Source organism: Zophobas morio, unplaced genomic scaffold (genome assembly GCF_036711695.1).
Source record: "Zophobas morio isolate AGI-343-1 ecotype UQ-CSIRO unplaced genomic scaffold, CSIRO_AGI_Zmor_V1 ptg000115l, whole genome shotgun sequence".
Classification (NCBI taxonomy): domain Eukaryota; kingdom Metazoa; phylum Arthropoda; class Insecta; order Coleoptera; family Tenebrionidae; genus Zophobas; species Zophobas morio.
Window position 1 is genome coordinate 35,462 of NW_026972220.1, and position 10,745 is coordinate 46,206.

Here is a 10,745-nt window from a genome sequence, read left to right on the forward strand (position 1 = left end):
GCTATTTTTGATTTTATCATTAAGCAATTACGCTATTTAATTAATTTAAATTTTTAATACTTACTTGTCATTAATTGAATTGTTTCGCTAATAATTATGATAATTATTATCACTTTATTAGTTTTTAAACTTTTGGACACGCGAAGTATCAAGTTATTTACTTGATACTTCCCACTTTATTAGTTTTATTGGAACAGAAGATAATGAATTCAACTTTTTACTCCGTGTTTCGGTTTTTTCTAGATTAGGATTTGTTTATTTCTTTCATTATTTAATTTGCTTAAAAGGTCTTGGGTTGCCTCGATATGTTTCTTGCCGTATCAAAAAAAGGAATTTATTTTTATCACTTCGCCAATCAATGCTCATTTTAAATAAGTGCTTTCTCTTTTTGGCTAACTGCGTTACTTTGTAGGAAAAAATAACGCCGCACTATTGGCCGATCTTCGATATCAGCGCATGGCAGAGTGGCTTTTGCTTAATGTTACGGCGTTATTGAGCTGTCTGTCAGGCCTTTGGCGACAGGACCACGTGGAAACCGCCTTTCCTCGCAGCGCTTTGGCGCTTGGAGAGCACGACCAGCAGATTAAAGTTTGTGAGTAGTTTATAATTTTTCCTAAGCATATTTCTTACTGGTGACCCTATAAGATGGCCACGTGGTAGATAGCGGCTATTTGGATCGGGAAAATTCCGCTGTTTCTTCTCTTCGTCATTGGCTGGGTGATTATTATAATTTATTATTATTATTAAACAATAAATTAATTAGTAAAAACTAATATAAACTTTTTTCAGAACAAATTCGGGAGCTTTCTTATCGCATTCTCAATAATTTTTTTTCTTTTTCATTTTTCTATGAAGACCACTTTTTAGGGGTTTTGTTTTTATTATTTTTTATTATTATTTATTATTAATAAATGCAATTTACAATTTTTAATAAATTATTTTCTTTACTTTTATTATTATTATTTATATTTTATATTGTTTTATTTTTTTATTATTACTATTATATACTCTTTATTATTATTTATATTTTTTATTATTATTATTTTATAAAAGTTTTTAGTTTTATAATTTATTGTTTTTTTATTTTTATTACTTTTATTGTTATTTTTAAATTTTATTAAACTTATTCTTATTATTATCAATTATTTTTATATAATTTTCATTTTTTTATAAAATTTGTTATTTCCATTATTTTTATTGTTACTTTTTATAATTTATTATTTTTGTTTTATTATTTTATTTCCGTTATTTTTATTTTATTTTCTTAAGTTTGTAATTTTTTAATTTTTTGTTTTATAATAATAATAATTATTTTATTCTTCACATATTTTTATATTATTTATTATTTATTATTTATTATTTATTATTTTATTTTTTTCATTCATTATTTTTTTTCATTTTTATTATTATTTTTTATTAATATATTTTACTTTTTATTTTTCACTATAAATTTTTATTATTTATTTAATGTTATTTTATTTTTTAATGTATACTTTTTAATTTCATTATTTTTATTTATTATTTTTAGTTTCATTGTTTTTATTATTATTATTATTGTTTTTAGTATAAATTTTTTCATCATTTTTAATATTTTTTAATAATATTTTGTTTTATTATAACTTTTTATTTTCATTATTATTATTATTATTCTTTATGTAAATTATAATTTTTCATAATTATTATATTATATATTTTTTATTTATTACTAAATAATTTTATATAAATTTTATTGTTATTATTTTTTTATTATTATTATATTACTTCTTTTAATTATATTTTATCTTTCATTATTATTATATTTTATTTATGACTATTTATTTTTTATTGTAAATTTTTTCACTATTATTTCTTTATTGTTTTATTTATTCTTGAAATAAGTTTTTTATTTTTATCGTTATTATAATTTTCTTAATATTTTATTATATTTATACTTATTTTTAAACCTTTTTATATATTTACTATTTTTTATTCATCTTTTTATTAATAGTTCACACTTGTATACATGGATGATTATTTTTATTAATCCTTATGTATTTTGTTTTATTCTTATTTTTTACTTTTGTTTTCATCGTTTTCATATTTTCCTTAAAATAGTATTTTACTTATTATTCTTATTTATAATTATTATTATTATATATTTGTTTTTACTATTATATTTTTCATTCATCGTTTTTGTTATTTTTTAATATTATTTTTATTTTTATTATTAAAATTTTTTTATTTTATTGTTTTATTTTTTATTATTATTATTTTTCATCGTTTTACTTTTTAATATATCAGTATTTTAGTTATAATTTAACTTTTTTCTTCTTAAATATACACCTTTATTCATCATTTTATTATTTTTCAACTTTTATTTTTATTATTATAATTATTTAACTTTTTTATTATTTTTTTATTTTCATTATATTTATTTTATTTAATATTTAATGTTTTTTCTAAGATTATATATTCTGCCGTTTCCTGCGACTTCCAGTTTACTGAAGCGCGCCACTATAAATACATTATTCGTAATTTTCATTATTTTGTGAAGTTTATTAAAAAAAATATTAAAATTCAATAAAAAAACTGATTCTATAGTGCACGTGCTTCACCCACTTTTTGCCGAATGCTCATTGGAGCTTTGGACCCGTTCAGCCACGTGTTTGTTTTTTCTATTATTTTTATTATTTATTATCATTCTGACTGGCTAGCAGTTGTCGTTCAAGTGGTACAGCTACTTTTTAACGCTTTGGAGTGCGCGTGGCACAAATTTAACCAACTTTCCGCCAACAATAATGATGATAATAAGATTAGTGAAGTACTATTCTTTTTATAAAATTATTTATAGTGCATATTTTTATTTTTTTGTATATAAGGTTTTATATAAAACGTTGTTAAGCGAAAATACTCTCATTTTTTGCAAGTGCTTATCAAGTGCTCTCGTTGATGGTTTTATTTTTTTTATGTTTTTGTATATTTTTTATGTCTTATTTTTTATATATATGAAAATATAAAAATTTTTTTTGGGTAGAAAATGAAGTTATTAGTGAATATATGAAATTTGCAACCACTGAAAATTCTTTATTTCATCTTTTTAGTCACGTGGTGCTCTCGAGTCTACTTTGGCCTGATAAAAGTTTATTTATTAAAAATAAAAATAAAAAGTAAAAATAGTAAAGTATAATAACAAGATAAAATTCACAAGAGAAAAGTTTAATAATGATATTAATAAACTTAAAGGCGCTGCTTACTGGAGTGCTCGTACCGGCAGCGCATTGATCCGATTCATATTAGAGTCAAACGCTCATTGGCTAGTTCCCGCTTATTTTCGAGCCATTTTAAGCGTATTTTACTGGATATTTTTTTTTTTGCGATATGAATGATTTGCCTAATAAGACAGTCTTATAAAATTCACGGAAACGAGGAGCAAGTGGGCCGTTATCTTATTTCTTCGCTTTTTCTTATACATGAAGTATTATTATTATTTATTTTACTTAAAAATTCTCATTATAATTATTATTTATTTTCATATTTTTATTACTTACTTTAATCATTATTTTAATTATTATTATTTATAATCAGCATGCAAGTCTTCTATTTTTTAATATTTTAGAAAAATACGGCTTTACAGTTGAGCAAATAAAAGTTTTTATATTTCTTTTAAACAAACTATATCTTTCAACTTTAATATAAAATATTTTATTTTGTTTAGCATTTTGATGAACAAATAAAAAAATTATTGATAAATTCCAGCAAAAGGACGGGAAGTATAAAGCTTTTTAGAGAATTTTTTTCTCCTCTACTGAAAGTAATAATATCTTACCAATTTTTTTAATTTTTATTTTATATAGTTTAATATTTATGAAACTGTATTAATATAAAGTAAAACTTTTTAAAGAGTCAAAAAAATTTAAACTAAAAAAAAATAATTTTTATTTTTATTTTTTAATATTTTAATACGCATATAAGCTTATAATTATTGAAGCAAAAAAAAATAATTTTTCAAGTTTAAATTTTTTTAAAATAAAAAAAATTTGAATATTTATTTCTATTATTATTATTTTTATAGAATTTGATTAGTACAAAGTAAAAGTGTTTAAAGATTTTAACTTTTTTCTACTGGAAGAAAAAAACTTCAAAATTTAGAATTTTTAAAAATAATAATTTTAAATTTAGTTATTTTTATATTTAACTTTTTCAAATTTTAAGCAAAAAGCTGAAAGTATAAAAATTATTAAAGAATTTTTCTACTACAAGTAGTAATTATTTTTAATTTAAAAATTTTAATTTTTTTTAATGGTTAAAATTTATATTTACTGGTTAAGAAATCTATAAAATTGTGGAAAGATTTCTATTTTTCTTTTCGGAAGTAATAAAAAATTTTCTAATCTTTTTAAAAAAAAATTTAATTTTTAAAAAAATCTATTTTTTCAGATTTTAATATTTCTCCACTGGAAATTAAAACAAATTCTGACTAAAATAAAAAATATATTATAAAAATAAAATTATTACTAAATTATTTTTATATTATTATTATTATTTAGAATAACAAACTTTTTTAATGTCCAATTTTTAAAAAGAAAATTCAGTTTAAATTATATTTTTATCATATTTTTCTTTGTTTTTCTTTATATCAAATTTTTATATATATTGAAGTAAAAAAGAAGTTTATTTTTTACTGAATTTACCTTACTACTGGAAATTAAAACAATTTCTAATTAAGGAAAAATTATTTTTTTAGTTCAAATTAAAATTTTTCTTTATTTATTTCTTTTATTATACTTTATCGTTTAAAAAATAAAAAACTTGAAATCTGTTTAAAAAAATTTTTTTTAAAATTTGGATTTCAGAAAAAAAATAAATTTGTATCACTTTTATATTTTTCACGCCTTTTTTATTAAAAATTTATTTTTGCATACCAAAAAAATTGTTAGAGTTCTCCTCTTCTAAATAAAGTTTATAAATTTAATTTATTAAAAAAATATTTTTACTTTTAATTTTTTTAATATTTTTTCTTTATATTAAAATTTGTTTATTGCTAAGTTAAATAAGTATAAAAATATTGTAAGATTTAGATAATATATTTCAAAATCTTAACAAAAATAAATAATTCCAATCATTATTATATTATTCACTCTTTTTTTTACTAAACTTTTTTTTATTGTTGAAGCAAAAAAACTGAAAGTAAAGGAACTACTTAAAAATTATATTTTTTAATTTTTAAGTATTCAAAAAAAGAAGTTTGATTTATAAAGAAAATAATTTATTCATTTTTTTTTTGTTTCTATATTCTAAATTTTTTTATAATAACGAGTATTTGATTAATTATTAAACAAAAATATCATAAAACTTTTTTAGTTATTTTTTTTTCATCTCTACTGGAAGTAAAAATAAATTTTAATTGAATTTTCTTAAGTTAAACATTTAAATTTCTTAAAATTTTTTTTTTATATTATTATAAACAATAAAACTGAAGTATAAAACTTTTTAAAGCTTTTCTTCTTCTTTACCGTAAATAAAAAAAATTAAATTAAATTTTCCTCGAAAAATTTAATTTTTAAAATAATAATTTTTTAATTTTTTATTAATTATATTTTTTCTTCATTGTTTTTTCTGTTTACCATTTCTCTTTTATTTTAAGCAAAAGTACTACTAATACTTTAGTTTTACTCTGCTGATGAAAGTATATACTTTTTTTAATTTAAAAAAAAAAAAATTTTAAAATATCTAAATAAAATCTTCTTTTATTTTATATTTCTTATTCTTATTTTTTTTTAGCAAATTTTTTTTTTATCGGTGGTAAAATAAATTAATAATTAACCTTTAAAAAAAAATTAATTTCGTAAACAATTTAATTTTTTAATTTTCATTTTGTTAATTTTTTTAAGCCTGTTTAAGCATAAAACTTCAAAACTTCTAACAAATAATTTTCTTATTATTATCTGAAAAAAAATTTTTTTTAAAATGGAATTATATTATTATTTAATTCTTGTTTTTTATTATTAAAATTATTTAACTTTTAAGCAGAGTAACTATTAAATTGTTATTATATATATATATATTATTACTCAAAGTAAAATTTTAATTTTTCAATTTTTTTAAATAAATCTAATTTTCTATTTCTTTATTTTTACTTTAATTATAATTTTTTATTATTATCTTTACTATACTTTTGTAAATTTTGAGCAAAAAAGTTACCAAAGTACTAAAAGATATTTTTTCTTTTTTACTGGAAGAAAATTTATTTTCAAGTTATTACTGAAAAAAAATTATTTTTTTTGTTAACAGTTAATATTGGTTTAATTATAACAACTCTCTTTATGGTTCTATTCTTAAACTTTTTTAAATTATAATATTTGTGCTTATTTTATTTTTTTAGTTTTTTTAATTTATTTTACTTATTACTAAGTTATTTCTGTTTAATTTTAATTATTATTTTCACGATGCTTTTTTCATTAAACTTTTAGTTTAGTTTTAATTTTTCTTAATAATTTAATTTTTATTTAATTTTTTTTGATTAATAATTATTATTATTATACTTTTTTTAATAGTGTAAAGTTTCTCTTCAAGGCAAACTTCCAACTTATTATGAAAACTGGCAGTCGTTCTTTTTTTGTACAGCAGAAGGTGAAAAAAAATTTCACGAGAAGCAAAATCGATTGAGTGAAATTGAAAATCTTGGATTATTATTTAAAGAGGAGCCGTAAAAGAATTTATTTTAATAATAAAAAACTATTAAATCAATTTTACATTGTGATTATAATTTTTACTTTTATTTTTGTTTTTTAACTAAAATTTGTTTACTTGCTCAAAAAAATTGACAACGTGTTGTTTTTTATTGTTGTTGTTGAATTTATATATAACTTTTATGAAAATGAAGAAATTAAAAATCATTATGACCCGTTTAGCTCGAAGTTGTATTAATACATCTCTAGTTATCGTGGATTTTATATGCAAGTTATCTCTATATCAATTTATCAAGAAGTTCTAAAGTATTTTTTTTTGAAGTGGTTAAAAGTGGAACATGGAAATTGTAAAGTTTTAATTTTTATATATTGTTATTATGAGTTTATAATTCTTAAATAAAGCAGAGAATTTTATTAAAAAAGGAAAGTTTCCTTTGGTTATTGTTCTTCTTATTTGTATCTAAAAATTAATTCCGTTAGATAATTATATATTTATTATTACTGCTTTTACTATTGATATATTATATATATATATATATAATTTATGCATAAAAAGATATTGCAACTTGTAACTCGATGAGTTTTTAAATTTTGCGGCCTTGTTTATAGAATGAGCCAGTTTTCTAGGAAGTGCACACGTTATTATATTTTCTGTAGAATTTATTTTACCCTTTCTTTGCTTGTTGTTGTCCGGTCGGTTTAGTGCGACTGGGAGTCTATAGTAATCAACTAAGTTTATAGTGCTTTCTGGTAATTCGACTTTCTTGTACCTTATTACTTTATTTTCTTCAATATACTTTATATCTATATTATATTACTTTGCTGTCTATAATATACAAGCTCTCGAAGATTTACAGCCTGTGATATCGCTAGTTAACCAAATCTTAGATTCGTGAGAGTGATCCTTATCGTTAATTAAAAATAGGTAAAAAGCATAACTGAAATTATTATTTAGAATATTATAACCAGAAAAGGTATTTAAAATGAGTTATAAAGAGATTCGCAATTGGCAAAGAAATATTAGAGAGAGAGCGCTAATATCTTTTAAAAGGAAATTTTAATAAAAATAATTAAATCAAATAAAAAATTTAATAAATTCGAATTCCTAAGTTTAACTGAGTACCTACAACTACATGACTACTTCAAGATGAGTCTTCAGACCTTTAATGTCAGGGCAAACTCATAATTCTATAGAACTTTATTTTGCTTTCTCTTCCAGTGTTACGTTAGAGACGCTATAGTTAATCGCTAAGGACGACATGCTAGAACTGGAAAAGACATTAAAAATAATAACAAATTTGTGTGCTTTTTTATAATTTTAATTCTTTAAATATTTTTTATATTTTACGAATTATCGTATATGTAATTTAGTTATTGGTGCTGAATTATTAATATAAACTTAAAGTAGTTTTTTTTAATATAATATTACATATAAAAACTTAGCAGAAAAGTAAGAGCCATTTCAACTTAAGTACTCTGTTTAAAAGAAAAAGAGAGCTAAACAAAAAGGATATTAAGTGATTATTTTCATAAATTACTTGAATTTGCAGTAATTCTGTTCGGAATGTTTCTTATTTTTTTTGATGGTATTATTTTAAAGTTTACTTTTTTATTGAATTCGTAGCAAAAAGAATATATACTCCTTTTTTAAATATTAATTCGTTTTTATTATTTAAGTCTTTTTAAAAAAAAAACCTAGCCTTTTATGATAAAAGACTATTAATATATTTTTTAATGTTAATTATAAGGTTTTGTAAATTATATTTTTTGTAATTATTATATTCTATATTATTTTACTTTATTTATTAAATTATTAGTTCTTGCTATAATTCTGTATGATTTATAATAGATAAAGAGTACAAATTTGATTCAAAAAAAGGAAATTAATAAGAATAATAAAAATATTTTTTTTAGCATAAGAACATCGTTGTCAACGTAGGAAAAATTACAATTTATTTTAAAGGAAACTACACAGCTTCAAAAAATTAAAGTAAATTAGGTATAGCTTAAAAGTACTATAATAATAATTGAATATAATACAAAAGTGATTTAAAAAATTTTTTTTATAAAATAAATTACTATAGGAAAAAAAAAATTTAACTCGAAACTTATAAAAGTAATAAAAGCTTCTATATAAATTTTTTAAAAGGTACTGAAAAAATATGTCTTTTGAGCCGCTTGAGTAGCACAACAAGCTAACAAGTAAATTGTAAAAAAAAAAAGAGGAGACAGATTATTTATTTGTTATAATTTTTATTTACAGTTATAAATAAAAACTTCCTGTTCAAAAACCAAATATGTATTTGTTTATCTTACAACGAATAATTTTTGGAAACCGTAACTGACATACGTATAATAGATAATAGTATTACTGATACATATAAACACTGAAAGACAAATGTCAAACGTAATAAATACAAGAAAATATTTTATGCAAACAACCAAAACACACCTCAGAGTTTTCTTAAAAAATACACACAACGGGCCTCACTAAAGACCCCCAATCTAATGATTTATGAATAACTAGAAATTTGCTACTAGAAAGTCGGATTTTTTTTAAAAATAATTTTTACCAACACGTATTAAGCAAAATTTGACCCTTTATTCTTTGGAAAAGAAAAATTCTAAAAATTAATCTAACTTAATCTCAATAATTTGCGAAGACGTCGAAAAAAAATGGAGCACAAACTGCTTAGTTTTGCATTAAATATTATTGTGAATCTCTTTATTTATTTTATATAAAAACATTTAATTATTTTGTTTAGCCGTCGAAAAGGTGCGTGTAATTAGAGTATGTATATAACTTCTTGAACCCACATGTTTAAAAGAAGCAGTAGTTGCACTAGAAAAGATCGTCACGCAACATGTCGCTGCCAGCAAATAATGTGCGTCGGCCATTGATCGCTTGAATTCGCTAAAGTGTCATTGTCTTTTCCAAGAAATCAGATGGGTTAGTAAAGAGCGTACGCACATATTTCGCAGCCGTTTGATGCGCAGAAATATTGTTCTTCTTGGTTCAAAGCAGAGGTAGAGAGGGGAATTTACCCCAATGTATTAAAGGTTTCGCTTATGATCATTAGGCCTAAGTTTTGACCTGAGAGACTTTTTTTAGCACCGTAAGAGGTTAAAACACTGTCGGTTGCTTATAGGCCAAGACCCTTCGTAGTAGAGTCGCCATCACCAATTTAAATCTCGAGAAACTTTCAAAGCAGACCTGACACCCACCCCATCGACCGTGGAGCTTTCTTCCTTATTGGTAGTGCTGGAGTCGCACCAGCTAACAGCCTCCCCCCCCTTAGCTTCGCCCTTCACTTAACACCTTTGGGTGTTAAAGGCATAGACAGTGCGGTGCTTCTTGTAATAAGATCTACACACTTCATAGACACATTAGAAAAACAGTTGATAGCATTGAAAGGCTGAACTGCGAAATTTGTATAAAGCGGCTAATGAAAACTTCTTTTTAACTCTTTCAAGCTTATTAAAACTTTTATCAATTTACCGCAGTTTGGCGAACTCTGTAATGCGGCTATATACGTCAGCTCACCAATAAAAAACCATTTAGAGGGCAATATGGATTACTAGAATTTTATTTTGTTACCACACGCCCACTACTCCGCAAAGCACCTTTTGCATTTTGTAAAACGTGTAATATTTCCCACCAAGCCAAAAATTGTATGCCCATCTAAAAAGAAGGCAAGACGCCATATAACCTGTTTCCCTAGAGGCGAGAAGGTCTTTGTTCGCCCCCGTCATGTTTTCTGCGGACAAGTTACATGTTTAGACGTGCTGCGTACCCGCTATTTCCCCGAGTCGTTTCTGCGTGGTCATGTATAGCGCATTACGACGGCAATCTGTTATGACTACCACTTCTCTGGAATGTGTACTCTCGGCGTTGCCGTTCCCACCCAAAAAAAATTACGATATTTCAGTCCTTCTGAACAGACCCCCCCGTACACCCCATTATGCCATAATCACGCTAATCTACGCGTCAGCACTAACAGTACTCTTGATCTTATGGAATACTCATCAGCCGGTGTTCACAGTGTAACGTAATGACTAACGCGGCCGAGAGAAGTT

At 22.5% G+C, this 10,745-nt stretch overlaps 1 protein-coding gene across 4 annotated transcripts; it reads left to right on the forward strand.

The window, feature by feature from the left end:
• Positions 1-418: 418 nt before the first annotated feature.
• On the forward strand, positions 419-6,668 carry LOC135144979 (uncharacterized). 4 transcript variants are annotated; one of them, XM_064077100.1, is made up of 13 exons: positions 419-592; positions 646-717; positions 790-869; positions 2,444-2,510; positions 2,581-2,643; positions 2,694-2,800; positions 2,859-2,931; positions 3,014-3,118; positions 3,223-3,326; positions 3,379-3,454; positions 3,565-3,627; positions 3,695-3,790; positions 6,534-6,668. In XM_064077100.1, exons 1-10 carry the CDS (start codon positions 457-459, stop codon positions 3,388-3,390), a joined length of 819 nt encoding a protein of 272 aa, XP_063933170.1. In that variant the 5' UTR covers positions 419-456; the 3' UTR covers positions 3,391-3,454; positions 3,565-3,627; positions 3,695-3,790; positions 6,534-6,668. The 4 variants fall into 4 exon arrangements, 3 of the variants coding, with proteins under 3 accessions (XP_063933170.1, XP_063933172.1, XP_063933171.1); XM_064077102.1 differs by having other exon boundaries at positions 3,081-3,118; XM_064077101.1 differs by having other exon boundaries at positions 3,081-3,118; positions 3,383-3,454.
• The last annotated feature ends 4,077 nt before the right edge of the window (positions 6,669-10,745 follow it).

Coding starts and splice junctions, on each gene's coding strand:
- LOC135144979 (XM_064077100.1), top strand. CDS start 457: ATGGCAGAGTGGCTTTTGCTTAATGTTACGGCGTTATTGAGCTGTCTG. Junction 718..789: donor TTCTCTTCGTCATTGGCTGG/GTGATTATTATA, acceptor AACTTTTTTCAG/AACAAATTCGGGAGCTTTCT. Junction 2,644..2,693: donor TTGGACCCGTTCAGCCACGT/GTTTGTTTTTTC, acceptor CTGACTGGCTAG/CAGTTGTCGTTCAAGTGGTA.